This window comes from Schistocerca piceifrons, chromosome 6, assembly GCF_021461385.2.
Source record: "Schistocerca piceifrons isolate TAMUIC-IGC-003096 chromosome 6, iqSchPice1.1, whole genome shotgun sequence".
In the NCBI taxonomy this organism is placed as follows: domain Eukaryota; kingdom Metazoa; phylum Arthropoda; class Insecta; order Orthoptera; family Acrididae; genus Schistocerca; species Schistocerca piceifrons.
The window spans coordinates 371,791,001-371,814,892 of record NC_060143.1 but is presented as its reverse complement, the minus strand read 5'-3'; the positions used below and the strand labels follow the sequence as shown (position 1 = coordinate 371,814,892).

Genomic DNA, 23,892 nt, shown 5'->3' with positions numbered 1-23,892 from the left:
CTAATTAATTTTGTCCTGTGGCCAGTTCTGTTATTGCTTCTATGCGCTTTTGAGTATAAGTTCATGATTAACTTTTGTTAGTTTTATTTATAATAGTTTTTGGGGCTTTGGTTTGTTTACTCTATCATCATCATCATCAGGATTTACTTCTAGCGAGCCAAGTAGATACTTGGTGAACGATATGCCTCTATTGATTTCTGTCCTTGTACAGCATTTCCCTCTCCACTACATCCCTTGTTACTTCTCTAGAGATCTTCCTTAACCTGGTCTGTCCATCTCTTTCTAGGCTGCCCAACTGGCCTTCTTCCTGGTACCTCCATCTCCAAATACTGGCGTGGAGTTCGAGTCGGCTGCATTCGCTTCACATGACCGAACCACTTCAATCTCAAGGCACTCGTCCTCTCCTCTGAAGTCAATGTCACCTGCAGGTCTCTCCTTACATAATCATTCCTGACTCTGTCTCTCCTAGATTTTTGTAGAGCTGACGTAAGGAACTTCATCTCACATGCTTTTATTTGACTCTCTTCTCTCATATTCACGACAGAGGCGTCTAGACTATACAACATGATTGACAGGAGATTTGTAAATGGTCAGTTTGGCTCGTGGTGGGACTTCCTTTTCCTAGATTAGATTTCGTGCTTGGTGGAAAAATCGTTTTGTTATTCTGTATAAGACTTCTAGTTTGGAACTTCCATTGCCTGATATGATACTAAGCAGATAATTGAAGCTTTTCACACATTCAACCTTCTCCCCCTCCAGTATGATGTTATAAGGTGTGGGTGTCCTGCTCAACTTCATTGCCACTGTCTTGTTCCTACTCACAGTTAACTTGAATTTTTTACATTTTGTGTTCCAGTAATCTAGTCTTCTCTAAACCTTCATTCATCAGCAGAAACAAAAGCATTGAGATCTTCATTTTCTTCTTCTTTGATTTCTTTCATGATTGTGTCCGTAAGTGTAATGAAGAGTAAAGGCGAGAGCGAACGGCCTTGCTGAACACCTCTCCTTGCATTAAAATATTTTGATATTCCACCTCCTACCTGTACACTGCTCTCACACTGTACAGCACCTGGACGTTTTAAATTAATGAATGAAGAACATTATGTTTTCTCAAACATTTCCATATTTTATCCCTTGGTACACTGTCATATGCTTTATCCACATCCACGAATACTACTATTAAGTCCTTTCCTTCTTCCCAATACTTCTATATTAACTGACCGTGGGAGAAAATGAGATCTATTGTTCCCCTCTTACTACTGAACCCATGCAGTTGTTCCTCCAATTGATGTTCTAGGAGTTTCCGCAATCTTTTTTCTATGACGTTCTCGATTGTCTTAAGGCAGTATGATAACAGCGTGATTCCGCGGTAGTTGATGAATTTCTGTCTACTACCGTTCATGAACAATGGTACTATAATTCCTTTTTTCCATTCACCTGGAACTTTTTTTTTCTTTCCATATCACCCCCATCACCTGGTGTAACCATTCTATTCCATGGATTCCTGCAGCTTTAATCATATCCGCTGTCAGCTCATGTACTCGAGCTGCCTTCCCACATTTCATCTGTTTCACGGAATTCTCAGTTTCTAACCAAGAGATTGGATCCCGCTCCTCAACTAATTCAATGACTTCGGTGTCACTTTCTTGTGCACCTCCCCATTCAATAAGATTTCAGAATAATTCTTCATCTCTTCTCTGATATCTTCCATGCCCCTGATAATATCCCCATCTTCTATTTCGAGCCGGCCGAAGTGGCCGGGCAGTTAAAGGCGCTGCAGTCTGGAACCGCAAGGCCGCTACGGTCGCAGGTTCGAATCCTGCTTCGGGCATGGCTGTTTGTGATGTCCTTAGGTTAGTTAGGTTTAAGTAGTTCTAAGTTCTAGGGGACTAATGACCTCAGCAGTTGAGTCCCATAGTGCTCAGAGCCATTTGAACAATTTCTATTTCGATTGCTTGTATGTCCTCTCTATCAGATTTTTTACTTTTCATTAACCTATATAACAGTTCTTGGTTCCCTTTGCTCTCCTGCTCTGCTCCTGGATGAATATTTCCCAACTCTTCTCCTTTTCTTCTTTCACAATTCTCTTTGCTTGGAGTTTCTTTCGTTGGTAATCCTTCTCCAGTGTTTTCACCTTGCTTTCATCATTTGGCACCAGCACCTGGTTGTGATTTCTTTTTTCAAACTCCATGTTTTTCCTTGCCATATTACGATATTTATTTGCGTCTATTACTCTACCGTCCCACCAACTGGTTTCTTTGTCTTTCATTTTACTCTTTGTTTTGCCGCATATCTGCAAAGCACTGTTAACTATTGATGTTTTAAATAGGTTCCACTCTTCCTCCTCACTATCCCTTTCAGTTTTTGGCAATTTTTGTGCTACTAGATTTTGGAAACTTTTCTTATTTTCTTCTTCTTTCATCTTCCACTCCTTAATTTTTGGCATTCTTTGTACAGCATTCAAACTTTTTATCTTACAATTTAGGTCAGCTACTAGTAACCTGTGGTTACTATCCAAGTACTCACTTTGTATGACTTTAGAGTCTTTTACTTTTCCTCCAATTAATTTGTCTGTTAGTATATAGTCTATAACTGTCTTAGATTTTCCATCCCAGCCATGTCTAGTAATCTCATGGCTATCATGTTTCTTGAAGAATGTATTCTTCATTAAAAGACGATTATTTATGCACAGACTTAGAATTTCTTCACCCTCAACATTTCGACTTCCATATCGAAAACGACCCATCACCTCCTCATATTCATTTCTATCCGTGCCCATCTGAGCATTCATATCCCCATTCATTACAATGTTATCTTCTCTTACTTGGTCTTCCAGTTCTTCCTGGAATTTCCTTTTTTCTTCCTCACCCCACCCTTTCTGGGGTGCATACACTTGGAGTATAGTAAAACTATTCTTTCCCAAGATCACCCTTGATCTAATTATCCTTTCACTCACAAAGTTCTCATCTGTAACTTGGTCAATGTCTTTGTGAAAAACAAACCCCACTCAGTTTGGCCTCTTTATTGTGACCCTGCTAGTATAGTTAGCACTCACCTCTCAAGAATTTAGAGGTTTTTGCCGTCCACTTGGTCTCACTCAACACAAGCACACGAATCTTTCTCCTGTCTATCATGTCTACAATCTCTTCAGTCTTTCTTGTCAAAGTTATTACATTTAATGTTCCCACTTTCAACTTGTTTCTGTCTTTCTTTTGTGATTCTAGTTTTCTGTTCCTGTTTAGCGTATCTTCCTGTGTTCCTATTTTCTTTTTTTTTCAGTCTGTAAAGAGCCGTCATTCGTTCCAGGGATACAAGAAGTGCTGTCTACATTAGGTATTTTTAATCCGAGGCTCGTTCTTTTATTGAAAGCAATAACAACTTTTTCTCATCTGCTGGCCTACTAAGCCAACGGATCCTGTTTACTCTAGTTGGTTTATTTTTCGATATTGAGCTATAAACTTGCTATTCTATTTTTCTTGTCATTCCTTCCTGCTTGTATTGCTATTGGTGGTATTGTTGTCTACTTTTTCTGCTCCCCTTGTTACTATAAAGCTAAAGTTGTATTAAGGTCATGATATTTACCGTTTTGCATGTTACGCTAGGTACTAAGCTGACGCATATTTGGGACTGAGGACTGGATATTTTTCTTACGTTTCTCTTTTACTCATGCACATTGATGTATTCCGGTCTGCAGTTAATAAATGTGATCGAAACCTTTTTGGCGTGCACACCCACTGAATCCCCAGTTAGTTTCTGCTCCCACCATTTCCATTGCGCTATTACCTTTCGATTGTACAAATAACATCTTTTACATGTTATTAAAAGGTTTTGTTATGATGTGTGAGTGATTCTTAGTGTGTTATTGCTAATAATAAGCTTGGACGAAGTTTGTTTAGCCGCTGTTACGTCACCTCACTGGCATTGCTAGGAAGCGTAGTAATTACTAAGCATCTGCTTGCTATTTAATTTGTGAGGTCTGATTTGCCAGTGCAAACAATATTGGCACACTTTGGATAATCATAGCTGACGTGGTCATCAAAAATAAGGAAAACATAATATCTTGTCCTAGTTTAAATATTTTCAATTCGTCATCAGTTTAACTCTCCAGTTGAGTTACACTGGCGACATTGGTAGGACTCTTAAAATATATCGTTAATACGCTGTATATGGAATTTTTTTTTCAATATATGTGTATATCATGACTGTTTGTTTCTATTTCATATAACTTAACGAGACGTACATATTAATATTGAAAAGCTCATAAAAATTAAAAGAGAACGAGATTTGTTGGAAATTAGCGAAGAAATTAAAGGAAATAACATAAAATAAGGAAATAATACAATTAATATTCTTGCAAAGACGTCATTGTTACCGGCTACAATATAAGGCAAGGCAATATATGAAGCTCATTCTGCCGTAGTACTAGTCCCGACGTCAGTAGCAGTAAAATCTCATTTGAGACTTAAATCTTGTAAAATTAGCTGCGTATAATATTCTGAAATTATTAAGTAATTATTATACGTTTTATAAAAGAACCATAACATGCAAGAAATACATTCGAGTGTAGCTTGACGTACCGAATCTCAATTGTTTTAAAACAGAAGAAACTTTTATCAGTGATGAATACCAACCGTCAACTGTTCACATGTTTCCTGCATTACGATTAGTAACAGATTCAACAGACTGTATTGCACTTTAGCATGGTCATAACCGGACAACAGTTCAGAATATTTGCTTCTTCGCAGTCAGGGACTGAGTGTAATCAGGTACCAGAGGGCAGATTTCCCACTGAAATTGTGAACAACTTGATAGCTGTCACGAGTGAAACTGCGTCACTGGCTGTAGATGAGACTATTGCTGAGCCTCTTAGTGCAGCACCAGATCCTAACCTGATTAACTTTACCAAAAATAGATGCTACGGCTACTAATCTAACCACCCTGAATCAGAGAAAGGACGATATGCAAAGACACTTTGAATAGTCGGGTTACCCAATTTAATGAATAGGTCAAAAATGAGACTGAAGTTTGTCACGTAACCAACTAGTTGTGTGCTGATCTAGAAATCACAACGAACGGGATCCCAAACTTGAAAACACGACTGGAGGTATTCCTCAACCTGTGGAAAAGCTGGCTGGAAGCCTTAGTACTACGCAACTAGAGCAAGATATTTTGAAATCCACCCTATAACAGCAGTAACCCAAGTACAGAAGCTCTCCACTGATCATGAAATAAATTATGATTAGGGCTTCAGAATAGAGGTCCTATATATACACGACAAAAGGAAGCTGTTAAAGCATTTGTAATGAATCCTTGACAATAAACCAGTTATGTAGTCATGAAAAGAAGCTTTAGTCCTTATAATTACGATGAGTGAGCTGTGCTCGGCCTGAAGATACAACTATTATTAAATAATTATATGTAATATGATGCTTGGTATACCAGAAAAATGTCCCTCACTGTGATGTTAAGGGAAGTGCAGAGTTTTGATAATTATACTATCGCTTAATTCCATGAGTTATGTATACTGTAACAGTTCTGTCACTAAATGTAACTGGGTTTTCTCTTTTGATGCTAGTCAATTGTCAGGATGCGCATTTCTGAAAAGGGCATTTGACTCTAAAGCATTATGTCAGGGTGAAAATACTAAATAAATTAATTTTTCTTTCTTAAGAACATGTGGGCAGCATGGGTTCTTCCTTGGCTCGGGTATGAGGTAGAATGAAAGAGCATTTTTACATAAGATAACTTTTATTGCAAGTTTCGTACAACTGTTTCCTTACTCGATGTTCTGGCTCGGAGAACGGCAGCTGTGTCGTTTGCGAAGCCTTCTGCTGCGGCAGCGGCGGCGTCTGATTACGCGTGGCAGTGTGTATCTCGTGTTGCCGCCTCGCCCACTTGACTGGAGACGCGCAGCGCTAGGTGGCCCGTTTAATTATTGCGAGCGAAGTCGTGCATCGGATGGTGATACCTTGGATGTGGTGTTTCTCTTCTCTAAGCGGCCGCGTGTGTTGTGCGTTGGTCAGCGGAGCGGCGCGGCGGGGAAAGGCCAGTGTCCTGGACTCGAACAACGGACTCCCGCTTGCCAGTCTTCGGCTGTCAGATCTTCATCCCAGCTCACAGGTGACTGCTGATGTGAGGCTGTCTCCTTCCCGTCCTCACGAGTCACCCGGGTATGTAAAAATCCGTCTTCAAATACCTTTTAACTTCTGTCTTCTGGCGCAGAGGCTGCTGCTTGCTATTCCATTACACCGACGGACTTGGTGCGTCTGTGCATGATGTAGTCTCTTCTTGCATGACGGTCTCCAGCATCGAAACTGACTGAAAACTACTGCTACTCTTCTCTTCGTTTCTCTTCTTCTCTTTCGTCTGTCGGGCCCACTGCGTCTCCCGTATTTATTCACTTCAGTCCACTGGAGGTGAACGACTTCACGGTCATTACCTCGTCTGTCACGTTGAAAAGCTTCTCGAAGAATCTACTTAACGTCGGTCATTGGCTCTTGGAATGTAGGCGAGGGCCTTTGCTCACATGTGACAACTGAGAAACACATGAGCCGGTCGGGTTATGCCCTGATGGCTGAATCGACAGCGCCCACTTATGTGGGGAGGGCGATGGCTTCTGAACTTGCTGACTTCACGGTCATTGTCTCTTCTGCTCTGCTGCTCTACCCGCTGTTTGCCAGTGTGTAATTCCTCTAAACTAAACTAAGTTTTTCATTTATTTTCTAATTTTTACTTCACTTTGATTTCACTAATTTATTTACCAATTTTAAGTACTACTCAACAATACATCTACATGTATATTTGTAGTTAATAAGTATATAATGATACACTAGATTAGTTATTAGAAGAATATGTGAGTAAGTGAAACACTAAAGTTATGGGTTTCAAATCCAATCTGAAAATACGAGCGTTATTCGGAAAATAAGGAACGATCGGTTGGGAAATGGAAACCACCATGAAAATCCGATGAAGTATTGCACAGGTGTGCTGGGCAGTGTCTGTAGTATGCCTGTCGATCGCGTTGCGTCGCTCGTTTTACTTCTGAGCACACAGAGAGCACATAAAGATACCTTGTCTTTCACCAAGTACGAGGGCTTGGTGAGAAATTTCGCCTGAAGCTATGCAGCCAACATTACATAACTGTTGTGCGTTTTCTTCTTCAACACAATTCTCAGCCGCATTCTGCAGGGGCAATTAAGATGCTCCTGCATAGCTTTTAATTGGAAATGTTTGATTACCCACAATAGAGCTCGTAATTGTCTCCCTCTGAGTTTCATCTCTGCTCACATGAACCGCTGGCTATGAAGACAACATTTTGACACAGACAACGAGCTTTTGGCCAGCGTAGAGAAATGGCGGAAAGCACTGGTAGCTACCTTCTTTAACGAGGGTATTGGAAAGTTGGTAAAACGATACGACAAACGTCGAAGTCGGATCGGTGATTATGGAGGTAAACAGTTGGAAGTTGTAGCTAACTGTTGCAAATAAAACAGTTTCGATTTCCACTGTGGTTCCCATTTCGAGACCTATCGTTCCTTTCTTTCCGAATAGCCCTTGTAATCAAATGAAATGAACTGATACTAATCTTTCCTACTTATCATGATAGATAAGTGAATAATAGAAAGTTAGTATGAAATTTCATGCACATGTCTCTAATAACTAGAGCTTACTTCTATTTATTCTATTGATTGGCTCCATAGGTAGAATTTTCATTCGTCATCTCCTTTGATGATGAGAGTGATTTTTACACATGTTGGTGCTTGTAATGATTGCGTTCGCATGCTTTCAATTTATTGTATTAACTGTTCGATGCACTGATGAGCAATATTGCCTTACTGAGTACAGCTGACGAAGACCCTGTATGTATTAAACTGTGTTCCCCTCTCAGCAGTACTTAAGTTAGAAATAGTGATACTCTAAACACTGTGATTTCACCGGACATAGAAAAAAAGCTGTAAATGTATAAGATTTTTCTAACATAATGTAAAAGCATCAGGTGAACTCTTGGCCAAGTATTCGTCAGCTACTCGTGAATGAGGCCTAAACGTGTATACAACGTTCTGCAAGTAAAGCGCGGAGGACAGAATAAATTTCCTTGAATTAATCTCTGCAGCTAATTGTGTTATGTGCACCCGAGACTGTCTGTGATAGATGAAAAGTGAAACTGTGATAGGTTGCGGTGCGAAGTAACTGTGTCGCACTCTGAATAAACTGTGCGACGTTACCAGTATTAAAACGTCGCGTAAGCGATCGAAAATTGTAGTGACAGAAAGAGTCTTCGCTTTGTCCATTGAATAAAATCAAGTATAGTGAATTGCTGGTGGCACACTCATCCTGGACGTTCACTTCATCAAAGGTATGCGTGTACGCGCCAGCTAGTGTTGCAACATGGTGGAATTCAAACAGTCGGCAATCCTGTTTGGTGACGTAAGACTAAATTGTCGATCGTGTTCTGATTCAGACGCCTATATTCTCTATGTTCGATGGGTAAATAAAAGTCTTTTACAATGACCAGACGATGTACAAAGACACTCTATGCTACGCCTACGTTTAGTTATTCTTAGACTGTACATGTACTAATGAAAATGATTTAAGAACTATCTACAATATTCCGTAAGTTATCGTAAAATAAGAGTGGTATAGCCATGCATGTATACAGTGGCCACAAATTTATTTTGACAAGAACCCCTTATAAATAAATACTGATGCAAACAGAACATTTAAGGTTAAGAGAAAATAAAATAAATTATCTAAACTCTAAAACAAACCTATTTTTTTTCAAGGCTCTTTACCTTTCCTTCTCCTGGTCTTAGTACTCTAAGTATGTATTACTGTAAGTTTCTTTAAGTGAAAAATAATCACTCGTTTTCTGTCCACACATTGTGTTCTTTCATTTATACTAATGATACCCTTTAAATGTTATTGACATGTTTTGTACCGAAATACGGGTGAGTCTTGCTGTATGAACGCTAACAAAAGGCTTGGGCGGAGTTTCCATAACCATCATTATGGCTATCTGACTTAGATCGCTACGAATTGCAGTAATTATTCGGAATCTGCCTGCTATTTAATTTACGAAGTCTGATTTGCTAGAGTGTACAGTATTGGTGCACTTGAGATGTTCAAATCTGGCACCATCACAAAAAATAAGAGACCAATCCAGTTTTTTCGAAAACATATAATATTTCGTGCGTGTTTAATGAGTTTCAATTCATCGTCACTTTAACTCTAGTAGAATTAAATACCTTGTGTAGTTTACTTACTCGCTTTATTTTTTAAACAACATATTAACTTCTTACAATTAATTCTTCTCCTGGCTTGATATCGAACGATCTTCACATCCGTATGTTTTGTTTTATCTTTTTGTTCCGTGGTAACATCTGACTATATTTTCGGCAGCCGCCTCTTGATGACGCTTCACTTCGGGTATGAAATATTGCTTCCAATTCAGCATAGCTTTGTATAGGTGTTTACTTCTTAGTTTTAACTATTAGGCTGCAATTAGTCTTCTTCCAGTTATTATTAAGTATTTTCACCTTCAATTTTTTTATGTGTAATCTAAGTTCAACGTAATATGTCGCAAATTTAATGAAATACAGTTATTGCAAGTTTAATACAGGCAGTACTTGTATACTAACCTCAGAATCGATATCGTATTTCCTGCACTTCTACTCTTGCTGTGAACATTTCTTTCATACCTTTCATCCCCGATCGTTAACTGCGTTAAAAAGCCAAAACTAAAAATTCAATATAATCTTATTACGAAGTCAGTTTCGATTGTTCACTTGTTCTATTTTCATTTCACCTTTGCAGATAATGTGGTACGATTATCATCCCCATCCAGTCTTAAAGTGTAGAACATTTTGTTCTCATACTATAACGCTAAAAAATTGTTAAATTATGAATCGCTGACGAAATCTATTTTGAAGTAGACTGTTACTGTGCTCCTTTGACGTATAAAATCGACAGACAACTTTTCTAAACTACAGTTTTTGTCACATCTATGGCTGATATACATCCCGTAGTTCAAGAAACACAGTTCTCCAAGTTTTCACTTGTCACTACCCTACATTCTTGGTGAAGTATATGGAAAGTTAAGGTATCGTAGATAACCATCTGATAACAGATGTGCTGTTTGTTCTTCACAGACAAGTAGCCTATTATTCAGTCTTCGCTGTACACTGACCATTACGTTCGCTGTGCGACAACAGTCTGCATAATTTATAAAGCGAAGATCAATACGAAATGCTACGTTCCACGTAAGGAACTGCTATATCCATAACAAGGGAAACAACACACGTGTCGTTTCTGAACAGCGGCATGACACATAATGCTCAATGGAGGAAAATATTAGATGTCGATATAACAGGTGGGAAGAACATGTCAGATGGTGGAAAGGGGAGATGAGAGAGGGGAGGGTAATGGGAGAGGGGAAGTCTGTCAACAGATGTAACCATGGCAGTTACACGTTACATACACCACAGTTAGTATTTTACAGAACGAGATATTTCAATTATTTTACGATCAGCATGTTAAATATAGTTACACTAAAATATGGAAAAACTGTTGTACTAGAAAAAATATCGTCTTAATGAACAACATACTCTTATTTACGCAATTCTGTCATTCTATTATGCTTCATCGTACTGGGCATCAGAATTCGTGTGACATGATTGTTACTCGTCACTGAGACCTTATTTCTAAGCTTTCTTGCTATTGTTAATTTGTACCACGAAAAATACTGTTCATGTCACTGACAGTTCACATACATAATACAGGATGTTTTATGAACGGCACAAGTGTTTTATAACAAGGAGCTCCTTGAGTGCGAGGTGTCAAGTTCAATCTTTATATCTTTAGTAAGGCTCATTTGAAAGCATTGTGTTAATAATTACGACAGGAAGAATAATACCTGCTAGTGACTCACTATGTGCATCAGGTGAGTGACAGTAAAGGAATGTCCGGGAGGTGCAGAGATCAATCTTCTACAGAGTGTATGTGTCACACCTCACACAATGGACGTCATCGACATTCAAGAAATGTTCAAAGCAAACCATTAACTTGCACCATGAACACCGAATGGAAAACGACGCGCCACCGTGCTCACAAAGGTTCGCACTGTTCAGATAGAAGACGAACTCCTTGGGAGTTGCAAACTGTGCGGGACGTTCAGCTAGGTATCTATTCTTAAAAAATGCACAAGGAATCGTATTGGTGCAACGCGGTGATGTGACGGCATGCAACCGAATTTGAAACAGTCCGTCGTGGCGCTCATCCTGAAACTGGCTATTCTTTAAGACGTAGCTGCAGGTGGTGTAATAATCTGTTTTATAGGCACAGAGAAAACAAACATCCGGGGGATGAACTTGTGCGGTGGTTTCAGGTGATATGAAACGCTGTCACACACTTTTCAGGAGGGAAAGTATGCTCTAAAGGAATATTATTTTTGTTCACAGACCATGAATCAAGCTACGGCAAGTTATTTGCATCAGCTATTGACAGAAACCAGTTCTCATACCATAGTCTTAGTTCTCTTACGCCCATTTCCACATTTTTCCTTACTGTGACGTAAGTATTCCCTCTTGTCCTTCCAAGGCGACCCACACCAAAAACAATAGTAGGGGGCAGAGCATCTCAAACTTCTCACAGCACAATAAATAACTTTCTAGACAATTTACCATCCAGGTCAATAATCGGAATCATTGTACACGAACGCGTTGAGGCATTGATGTTAGTTGCCATTGATACGGCTCTCTTGGAAACTACAATTTCCTGGATTCCTTTCATATGCATTTCTCTTCAAACTGAGTTGAAAACAAATTCCTTGCTGAACGATGGGATAAATATGTTCACCTCATCTGTAAGTTTTGGGGCCGATTCCGGAGTTTGCTCTGGATCGCCAAGTTGACGCTTTATTTGAAATTTCGTTATCTTACGTCCTCCAATTCTGTAGCACTGTTCGAAGTTACGCAACTATCCAGTGCTTTCCTTATAGTCACTAATTTACGTCGTGTGCAGTCTGATGTACATAACATAGTAGGTCACTATCATGCACATCCTGTAAATTGCATCGAGTATCCTTGAAACGCGCAAACATCAGTTCTCGTAACAAGTGTGTTCTGTCCTCCCATTAAAATCCATAGATTTTCTTATACACTGCAAAGTCATATTGCCACGCATTTATTCGAAATGTGTTCATATTAATTATTTTACTATCCTGCCCGATGATCTTCCATGCATATAATTATGTCTAGCACGTGCTCCTTGGGTACGACTGTCCTTTACTATGTTTCACTGGGGACGGGATTTGTGACTACCTGCCCGACAAGGCTGCTGAACTACACGGCTCGACACCTTTTTCAGTATCACTTTCACTGGTTAAGCACGTATCGTCATGATTGTAGTCCTCATGTACATTGTCCGCACATACGACATCCGTGTATCCGACATCACACATTCCGCTGACTCTTCTTGTAGAAACACTAATATTGCACCCGCCATTTCTTTCTCACTCTGCGAAATTCCTTAGGTTGCTTTCTGACGGAATATCAACTTTGACAACTGTCGTTGTGAGTATAAAGCAATGTTTGCTGTGTTTATCGTTGCCATTGTTATGCATCGTGTCAACAACAGTAGCACTGTAGCACTGTTATGAGCTACTCATCGACTAAGCAGTTCAGCTACGCTCTGTAGCCTCATGCTGTGCTCACCACTGGATACATTCAATTCCACCCCCTGTTGCCGTTAGCAGCCAATATAATGGGTGCATAGTAGAGAATATGTGAGGCGTAGAGTACCGTAAACATTATTGACCTTTCGCGCCTCACATTCAAGAGGATCCTTAAAAGGCGTTGCGGTGAAATTAAAACACTTTGTGATGAAAAGTGTCTGTACCCCTATTAATGAAGATTAGTATGTGGTCTGTCCTCCCTTCAACTTATGACGGCTTGAACTCTTATGAGGTTAGTTTCTTTGAATATCTGTAGCGGAATGGCAACCCACTCTATCTCAAGAGCCAAAACTAGAGAATAATGTGATGTAGAATGCAAAGGTCTGGAACGATGTCGATATTCTAACTCATCCCGTGGTGTTCCACTTGTTTTAGGTCAGGCCTCTGGCCATTACAGTCCGTCTCAGAAATGTTATTGTTCTTAAACCGTTGCCTCACAAATGCTGCTTCATGAAGTGTTGCATTGTCATGATGATATAGTCGTCACCTCTGAATTGTTCCTCTACTGTACGAAGTATAAAATGCTGTAAAATGTTTTTACATGCTCAGGAGTCAGCATTTACTGAAGTGCAATAACAGGATCACGATAAAACAGGGCTTCCCAACCTTTTCAGCTGGAGGACCACTTCTTCAGTCGAAAATCCATGGCGGACCGGCTCCTACCGACCCCTAGTCAGTCAAGAGCACAGCAACTTTAAATTTCAAAGCGAAACCCATGGGAACTGAAAGCAAGTGCCATGTTCCCAATGACCCCCCCTACCCCCCCCCCTCCCGAATTATCAACAGTCTTTGGTTTAGAGATGAATGAAAACATCTTGAAATGAACGATCCAATTTGAATTCCCACTGCATCCAGACACTTACTAGTGGATTCACTCCCTTTGTTCAGCACACTATAGCCTGAATAAAATTACTTGGTAGTTGACATATCACACGTTGGACCTGCCTTCCTCCAAGACCAATCAACGTCACGTTCAAACTGTTCGCTGTTGACAAGCCGCTGCTTGTGGTCAGTTCACTTCCGCTGTTTGGCTACTGTTGTGTTAGAAGCATGCATATTTCGTAACAGTCGCACGTGTGTGTGTGTGTGTGTGTTGTTTTTCGTGAAACCCGAAGTAAAATGTTCAAGTGTATGTAAAGTCTATGTGACTTAACTGCTGAGGTGATCAGTCCATAGTCTTCCACACTATTAACCTAAGTTTAACTTCCGCTAAGGACAACACACACACACAACACACACACACACACACATGCCCGAGGGAGGACTCGAACCTCCCGCTGGAGCGGCCGCACAAAACACGACATAAATGGCGCATTAGACTGCGCGGCCATTCCGCGCGGCTGTGAAGAAAAGAGGCAGACCATGATTCGGGATACAAAGACATCGCGAAAGAAAAGAGGCTAAAGAATTGCCTTTAAAGGACTATCGTGACATCTGTTGTGCAATGTGTGGGAATACGTTCACCCAATTTGCATGTGTTTCCAAAACTGGATTTCGTAATACTATGTCCCAGTCCCGCTTTTGGTTGGTCAGGTAAACACTTCAAAATCGATTTTATAAATCTGCTTTTATAACGCCGTTTTCCAGTTCCATAATCGATTTTCGTGCGCATGTAAACAGCTCGGAAAGTCTAGTTATTTTTACGTCTATGCATATCTACTGAAAGGCAGCTGTCAGTCAATAGCCGGCAGCTAGCAGGCGGCGTTGCAACAGTGTACTGTCAGTTGGTAGCTGGCAACTGGCAGGCGGCGTGGCAACAGTTTAGCCACAGCTGACAACTTCAACTACTACTTGGACACTATATCGAGGCAGTCAGCCTCGACTGTAAACAAATTAGGAAAACAAACAAACAGACTCTCTTATTTCTATATAAGAAGACAAAGCAATTCACAGAACGTAAGACTTTTTTTCTCAAGAGAAACAATTCTGGCATAGGAGGTTTACCTCTTACAAGGTGGCACTTGAAAAGTCCTCATTCGTTTACGCTCGCAGCCAGTTGCCACAATATAGTGTCACAGTAATAGCAAGTAATTGTAATTGAAGTATGGGCAGGCCATATTTTTAACTGAGAGAACGGAACATATTATAAAGACAAGAAATTATCTTTAGACATCATTTTAATTTTCGTAACACAAATACCAATGCCAACAGAATTCAATTAATAATTATTTTATAAATGATAGAAGACAGAAACAAAATTCCTACAGTTGTAGTTCAGGTACGTTCACTGAGCGTCTACGAAGAAAAATGCTTTCTTCTTTACTATTGATGAGTCTGTAGGAATAATAATGGAATCCTAATGTGATGGTTTAGGGTGATTCTTCTGACACAATTTTGAAAAGTTGTGTTCAATTCCTGACAACTGGAGACAGATACCTGGTTCCGCATCTAGAAAGCTTCAGAAGCTTCAGTACTTAGTTTTGTGGGCATCATAAATCGAGAGTCCAGATTCACACATGTATGTTGTGGCAAACAGAAGAAGTACACGTTTTGCCTTTTCAACAAGGGGGTAGTATTTCTTGTTACCCAAACGGATCCAAAAGCGTGAGTAACTGCCAATGTCAAAACTTGATTTCAAGGTAGGATCTGTGCCAATTTCTATCAACAATTCATATTCATTTGATGATAGAATGTTCGGCTTTTTGGATGCAGTGAATAGGTTGTTCGGCTTTTTGGATGCAGTGAATAGGTTGATTTTCCTCTTGAATGCTCGAACTTTGTCTATAGCAGTGACCTTTGTTTCACTTTGCCGTTGGAGTGAAATATTCATTTCGTTAATTCTGGAAAAAATATCTGACAAATAAGCAAGTATACACTGCCAATTTTCGTCATTAGTAAGGTCTACTAATTTGATTATGGTCCAAAAGGAAATCTAAGACATCCAATCTTAATTAGTACAACCGAAAGTGTACATTCCCACGTGAGAGCCGCCTGACTTCCGTGTGGAGAAGCAGGCAACGATGAGGGCTTCACATATCTTCACAGAGTATTGTGAAAAGTCTTGACTTCAATGACTTAATGATTTGAATAGATTCGTCTACAACTCTCTTGAACGAAACAGGCATTTGTTTCGTATGTAAAGCGTATCTGTGGAGAGCAACGACTACTGCAGCAATTCCTGGCGTTTTCTTTTATTTTGGTTATTGCTCCGACTGTAGGACCTGTCATAGCTTTTACACCATCTGTGCACAAATCTATGCAATTAGACAATGAAACTTCGTTAGTCCTTAAAAAATCATCCAATGGATGGAATATTTCAGCACCTGTTGTGTTGGCAGGTAGCGGTCTGCACAATAAGAGGTCCTACTCAAAACGTCTAGGATGTTCATAACGGACAAAAGCCAATAAAATCGCTAATCCTGCAACATCAGTGGATTCATCTATCTGCAGAGAAAATGAATTGTGTTGGATGCGAGAAACAAGGGTGTCTTCCACATCATTTGACATTTCAACAAAGCATCTCTTGACAGTATTATTTGATAATGGTACCAAAGATACAAGCTTTACTACCTTTTCGTCTTGCATGCAAGAAACACTATCATTAACACACGGCTTTATGAAATTTTCTGCAATGGTATGAGCTTTGCCTGTTTTTGCCACTCGATAACTAACCAAGAAAGAAGCTTTTAATGAAGTTTCTTTGTTTTTGCATGAGTTTTCATGCAATGCCTAGAAGCAGCTAGATCAGCACTCTTCCTTTTAAAAAATCGATGTCCTTAGCCTGGAAATACGGGTGAGTGCCTTCAAAATGACGGCACAATTTAACTGGAACCATTGACCTCTTCAGAAGTACTCGCGCACAAATTACACAATGAGATTTACCCTCCTTTGTCTCCATAAAGCCCATTTCTAAATAGCTTTCGTTGTAATTTCGCTTCTTGGTTATTCCACTTTCACAGAGTATTGCAACCAATGGAGTAATTGCAGCGTTTTCACATAATAAATCCGGCTGTGTAGCTTCTTGTGATTGTTCTTTCTTTGGTCGCCCTCCCTCCTCATTCATTTCAACTGGAAACTTCCCTTGTTGCGAAGGTGATGGAGAAACTGCACCCTTCTTCAATGATCCTGAGTTCAGCCACCGATCTATGTTCGAAGTAATAAACTGGTCAAAAATCGACTTATAAAATAGGTAGTTCACTGACGAAGCAAGTTTAACATTTAATGATACCTGTGGCCGCATACGTGCCAGCGACCGCTGTGAGTGGTCGACAAAGTTCGCTCCGCGCATCCGTAAGGTTTCAGCGCATCTAGCGCCGTGAGCCGGCCCACAAACGACCCCCGTATTGTTGCGAAACAGTCGATCAGAGAAGCCGCATTCTCCGGCACTAAACTGTGTATGCGTTCTCACTTAGGAACCGCAAAGGCTGCTTGGGAATACGACCTGAAGTAAAAGTACACATGTTTTTCACACAAAAAAATAGTGATGAATTTGATTTTCACATTTTTATTAAATAATTTTACTCATTATTTTACACGATTTGGTGAAAGGTGGCCGTGGACCTCCTAGAGAGAGCCGGCCTCCTCCCTATTTCACTATTGGCACTGCACTTGGTGGCAGCTAAGGTTTTCCAGGCATTCGCCAAACGCTAAAACAGCCATCGAGTTTTCACAAGGTTCAGCGTGATTCATCATTCCAGTTCAATCGTTTAAAGTCATTCACTGTCGGTGTTTAAATGAAGCGTCGCTTAGCTTTAACTACGGGAATTTGTGGCCGATGAGGAACTGCTCAACCATTGCACCCTATATCCTTTTAACTCCTTACGCTGTATCATTATGTTACCTGGACTGCTAGTAGAAATTTGGAACTCACGTACGATACTTCCACAGATTTCTTTCACGTTTTACAACCACCTTCCGCAATGCTTGACGGTACCTGCCCATCAGTACATTAGGTCTACCTGGTCTTTGTTTTGAGGTGTTTGCTCCATCACGATTGCACTTCACAGTCACATCAACAATAGTCGACTTGGCAGCTTTAGAAGGGCAGAAATGTCCTGGCGCGTCTGTTACTCATGTGACATCAAAATGGCTAGTCTATGTCCGACGTCACTACGCTCTCCTGATTCACTCGTTACACTGTTAGTGCATCTCCAACTGACATCAGAATACAGCCCGCCTCCTCCTATACTGACTAATTCACCTCCCGTGACATCTAGACGTCAATTTTAATTACACTTAAGTGTCCGTATATTTTTGGATTGGTAGCGTATCTTCTTAAATCAACTCCTATCATCACGCGTCGGTCCCACATGTTGTTCTGATAGTATGGCAGGTGGCGTATCGATTTTGACAGAAAAGAAATGAGAAAATGTAATAGCGGCCTCGGAAATAATCTTGAAAAAATCGTTACGCCACTTTTCAGACAAGTGTGTGGGCAACATCTGTTCACAAAGCTGTGCAAAAACTGAACTGAAATCTTAGAATGGAACGACAGTGCATCGACTGATCAATGTTGTCGGTAATTAGTATTGCACCTGGTTAATGCAGCATACGTATTGTGGAGAGGTTGATACCGAAGTGTTTCTTTTTGCTCATTTTGCGTGGGATACATGAACCCCTAGAACAGCCGACATTGGAGCACTCAAAATCGTCATTTACATAAAGAAAATCTGGATGACGAGGAAATCGCAGAGGACGAAAAATTAGAGCAATACGAATTACAGAACCGATCTACTGCCTTCAAACTGTAATGTCTGATAGATTTGTTACCGGCATACTATCACATTTTCCAAGAGATCTTACAGTTAATGGAAAGGTCTATTGTTATCTCATGCAGAACAACGCAAGGTAACCATTCATCAAAGTCCTTGTGGCAATTTTATCGCGTTTTCGATGATGACATCAATAATGTAGTATCAGCAAGATTGTGAGCGTCAGGTGCTGATGAGACCCATCATCCGGGGGTATTGGGTCCCAGGCAAAAGCAGGAGGTGAGAAGAACCGTTGTTACCTGAACATTTCTAGAACAGTGGAAAACAGGTAAAATAATGAGCCATGCTTCTTCTATCGCCATCCATAATTGCGGAAGTGCTGCCGGTGTAGCATTTTGTGAATGGCTCTTGATTATATGCCCTATAAATATTGGTTGGGTTTCATGTTGGGCGATCGGGATGACCAAATGAATAGCTCAAATTGTCCAGATTGTTCTTCAAACCAATAACGAAGGACTGTTGCTCAGCAATATGGTACAACGTTGTTTGAGAAAATGAATGGCTGAATATGGACTCGAAGAGGCCGAACATAAATATTTCCAGTCAATGATTGGTTCAGTAGATCCTGAGGACCCAGTCAGTTCCATGTAATCACAGACCACGCCATTATGGAGCCACCACCAACTTACACAATAGCTTGTTGACAACTTGGGTCTGTGACTTCGGGGAATGTGCGCCACACTCAAAGCCTACCATCCGCTCTGAACAACTGAAATCGGGACTCAAGTGACCAGGCCGCGGTTTTCCAGTCATTTAGAGTGCACCTGTTGACCCGCGAGGGTGGCCGAGAGCGCTAATGCGCTGCTTCCTGGACTCGGGCAGGCGCGCCACTCCCGGGACGAATCAGCCCCGTGGGTTAACGACGACGGCCGGTATGCCAGCCAGCCTGGAGGTGGTTTTTAGGCGGTTTTCCACATACCAATAGGTGAATACCATGCTGGTCCCCACGTTTCGCCTAAGTTTCACGATTCGAAGACATCTGAAAACGTTGAGACCATTCCATGGCTTACACTAGATGCAGATAGCTGAGGTACACTGATTTTGTCCCAGGGAGTTCATGGTGGCAACAGGGAGGGCATCCAGCCACCCATTCACATTAACATGCCAAATGAATACTAACATGGCCGACCCTGCGTGATGCAGGACAAAGGCCCCAAGAAAGACAGATAGACAATAGAGTGCACCTGTTATGGTCAAGAGGTGGCAGAGGTACTAGTGTCGGTCACCTGCTGCATAGCCCATTAACGCCAAATTTCCCCTAGAGATACATTTGTTGTACATCACTCATTGGTATCTGTGGTTAATTCATGCAGTGTTACTTGTCTGTTAGCAATAACGACTATAATCAGAAGCTGCTGCTCTCGGTCGTTAAGTGAAGGCCGTTCACTGTGTTGTCTGTAGTGAGACATAATGCCTGAAATGCGATATTCCTGGCGCACTCTTGACATAGTGGACCTCGGAACGTTGATTTCCCTGACTGTTTCAGAATTGGAATGTCCCATGGGTCCAATTCCAACTACCATTTCGGGTTCAAAGTGTTTTAATTCCCATCTTGCGCCTGTAATCATGACAGAAACACTGTCACGTGAATCACCTGTGTACAAACGACATCTCCACTAACGTACTGCTCTTTTATACCTGAAATCTGCATGTGTGCATGTCGCTGTTCCTTAAATTTTGTCACCTCAGTGCATACTAACCAAACATTTCCACCGAAATTACAACTTTCTACCAGTCATGTATTAAAATAGTATATGCGGTATGTATCATTTTGTGAATCTTGAATGTTAACGCCGGCCGCTATGGCCGAACGGTTCTAGGCGCTTCAGTCTGGAACCGCGCTGCTGCTACGGTCGTAGGTTCGAATCCTGCCTCGGGCATTGATGTGTGTGATGTCCTTAGATTAGTTGGGTTTAAGTAGTTCTAAGTCTAGGGGACTGATGATCTCAGATGTTAAGTCCCATAGTGCCAAGAGCTATTAGAAACATTTTTGAATGTTAACTTTAAAATTGGTGGGCGATGGTGCTTATTTTTCTTGTCATATAAGAATTGAGCGCAGAAAAACCATAAGAATTAGGCATGCAAATTAAACAAAGCTTCTTCATCGTTGGCCCATATTCCACCTACTTAACACTGAATCACACAGTTGTATCAAACAATTCTAGGCAAACAGAAAATTTGCCTAGGGCTATACAGAAAAAGGCCGTATTTCCATGTTCCTTGGGCAGCGTGCTTAAAGTTAACTGGGTGTTTCAACGGCTATTTTATCTGAAATAATATGCTGCAATTTCTCACATCGTTGCTTCTCAGTGTTCCTGGACCATAACGAGGCGTTAATAGCGGCTGGAACGTGGGTGGCGACTTTTATTCTCGCACGTAAAGAGCGAACGAGGTCAGAAAATAATATCGTTTGAGGAGAAGATGGTGTGGCAGGGAAAGGCGAGAACGTGTGACGACGCCAGCGGTGCGGAACAATTAGGCCCGGGGAGGGGGTAATGAGGGGCCGCCCGTGCGGACTCGAGAGTCGTTCTCCGCAGGCAGCGGCCGCCGGGAGGCTGGCTGGAGGGGTGGGGGGTGGGGGGGGGAGGAAGAGGAGGAGGAGACTGAGGGGAAGGCTGCAGAACGAGAGCAGGTTCGTTGAGGGCCTCACATACAGAGCGGCACTGCAATCGCGTCAGCAATGTAGTCAGCTCGGTAATACTACAGCTGTTTAGATTTCAGCTTTCGCTCTAATGAGACTTAGCTAAAAGCTACATGCACTGTTGATCGTCAAATTTGCAGTACTCTACTAGGAAGGACAGAAAGTAACAAAAGTTTACTTGGTGCGAATATACACCGATCAGTCAAAACATTATGACCGCCTGTTTAATACGGTGGTCGTCAACGTTTCAACACAATATAGCAGCGATTCCGCCTGGCATGGATTCTGCAAGTCCTTAATAGGTTCCCAGAAGTATGTCCACGCAAAGGTCACGCAATTCCCGAAAATTGCGGGACAGTGGTTCGTGGGCACGCATCTGCTGCCCGACATGTATTCCAGTGGGTACAGGTCAGACAAATTTGTCGGCCAAGACATCCATGCGAGTTTACCATCGTGCCCCTCAAACCGCTAAAGGGCGATTGTGACCTAACAACGTGGACAGTTATCATTCTGGAAGATGTCGTCGCTGTAAGGGGAGACTTCAGGAATCAAGTGATGCAGGTGTTTTGCAATAACGTTTATGTAGTTCACTGCTGTTTATGATGCCGTCAATTGGCACCAAAGATCCCATGGAGGCCCATCTCGGTATAACCCATAGCGTAATTTCTAGTTCACCGTCCTGCATCTCTGGCGCTCTGCATGTTAAAAGTGTAAGTAGCCTATTTCTCTGTTGGCAGCGTTATAGACTGTGTTAATAACGCTGACAGCGATCTGCGTCCTGGGCAAGAGATTCTGAGGTTGGACGGATTAGCAGTTAGCGAGTGTATAGGGAAGTGTATGGAGATGATATTCTTGGTGCTAAGACATACATTGTAAAGTGAGATGAAATGATGTGTTTATAAGAAAATACTCAAGGGAGTGTATGAGGATGGATATATGGTTGATAATGTTGGGGCAGTAGAATTATTGGCAACTGTGTAATTTTTGGAACTGGATATCACATGAAAAAAGGAAAGTTTTCTAAATACATTGTTTGTTCTTCAAAAAATCTTTATTTTGGCTAAGTATATGCCTCCTAATAGTTAGAGTCTACAGTAGTTAGAATCTTTGTATTTAGCTGGCTGTTGTCGCTGCCTGCAGCTGTAGATCGTGTTATGAAGATTTTCTGTGGGGTAAGTGACTTATTAAAAAGAATGGGGTTTCCATTATCAGGATTCATGATTGAAATAAGTTTGAAGTAATTTCATATTACTTTAATTTAATGTTTTTTGGCTTTGTATTATTCTTAGGATTTCTCGCAATTCAGGGCCATTCCTTTGTGTTAATTATTAGGAGTCATGTTGTCAATGTATAGCAGTCAGACTGCGTTGGGCTTGTATATTGTGGGAAATTAATGAATGGGTTAACTCTGAGTTGTCTTTGTCAGGGAAAATTCTGTAGCTCAGTGTTTAAAAAAAAATAATTATACAGGTAGTTTAAAAAGGAGTCATTCGCCTGAATGACGGAGTATAAGGACACAACCATCGACCTGGTGTAGCAAAAAATGCGATTCATTCGACCAGGCGAGACCTTTCTATCGATCCACAGTGAAAGCTCAATTATACTACGGCCATTATTATCATAGTTGACGAAGTCACTGGGTGAACACGGGAATACATCGGGACCGTGTGCCGTGGATCTCCATATTCAACAATTGAATTTGAGCGTGTGCTCTGCAGCACTTACGCCTGCACCTGAATCGTACTCTGTCTATCCTGTATTACATAGCGGGAGATTCTCCGACTGCTACGTTTTTGTGATGAGACGTGGTTCTCCAGTACCAAACGGTCTGCTCGTAATTTCACTATTCTTCAAGCACTTTTCACAGGTGCTCCCGACAGTAGTAGGCGAAAAGCTAATCAACTTCGCCGACAGAGATTCCCTTTTCCAGGCTCTGCGCCACAACAATAGGCCCTTTAACAAAACCGCTTATATCAATGGATTTCCGAATTCATGGCCCGTATCTTCGCTACAGTGACTGTGCATGGTCTCTGTTCCGCTGACATCCTATCCTTTCTGCGACACGTGCCTGCAACACCACGAGGAGACGTTCAGAGGACAGTTGTCATAATGTTTCGGCTCATTAGTCTACATTGTTGTTGAAGAATAAATGGTTAACTTACAGATGATCAGGAGTAGTTGCCGAGTGTAGTCATCGACCACGCACTTTCGCTAGGTAGGTTATGGCAGCTTCGTCACCTTGTCGAAAAATAACGTCGCGGAATCGTTGAAGACAGGATATAGTCACCGGCCTTGCGTTATCACATATGGAATAGCTGCTATCTACATTTATCGGATATGGAACCAGAGGTGATCATAATTTGTACCTAATGGCAACCTATACCATCACCCAAGGTGCTGAACCCATATTACGTTGACAAATATAGTCTGGCTGGCAACGTTCTTTTACTTCGGACTTCCACTGGTAAACACATGCTTTACGACTTTTTTTTTTTTTGCTTTTTCATCATTCTTCTGATTGTTTCGACGCTCCCCGTCACGAATTCCTCCCCTGTCCCAACCTCTTCATCTCAGTGTAGCGCTTGCCACCTATGTCCTCAGTAATTTGTTGCACATACTCCAGTCTCTGTTTTCTTCAACAGTTTTTACCCTCTACAGTACCCTCTACTACAATGGAAGTTATTCTGTGATGTCTTAACACATGTCCTACGAACCCATCCCTTCTTCTCGACAGTGTTTTCCATATACTCGTATTCCTTTCGATATGGGGATACATCGGTACCTCATAACACTTCCATCAAGGGCTAAGT

The 23,892-nt window shown here is 41.2% G+C and overlaps 1 protein-coding gene across 1 annotated transcript; it reads right to left on the bottom strand.

Annotated features, from left to right (window-relative positions):
- Nucleotides 1-1,990: 1,990 nt before the first annotated feature.
- Nucleotides 1,991-3,134, bottom strand: LOC124803331. Its single transcript, XM_047264515.1, has 2 exons — nucleotides 3,056-3,134; nucleotides 1,991-2,985 (listed from the first exon to the last, which is right to left on the bottom strand). The coding sequence occupies exons 1-2, from the start codon at nucleotides 3,132-3,134 to the stop codon at nucleotides 1,991-1,993; spliced, it is 1,074 nt and encodes a 357-aa protein (XP_047120471.1).
- Nucleotides 3,135-23,892: the final 20,758 nt, after the last annotated feature.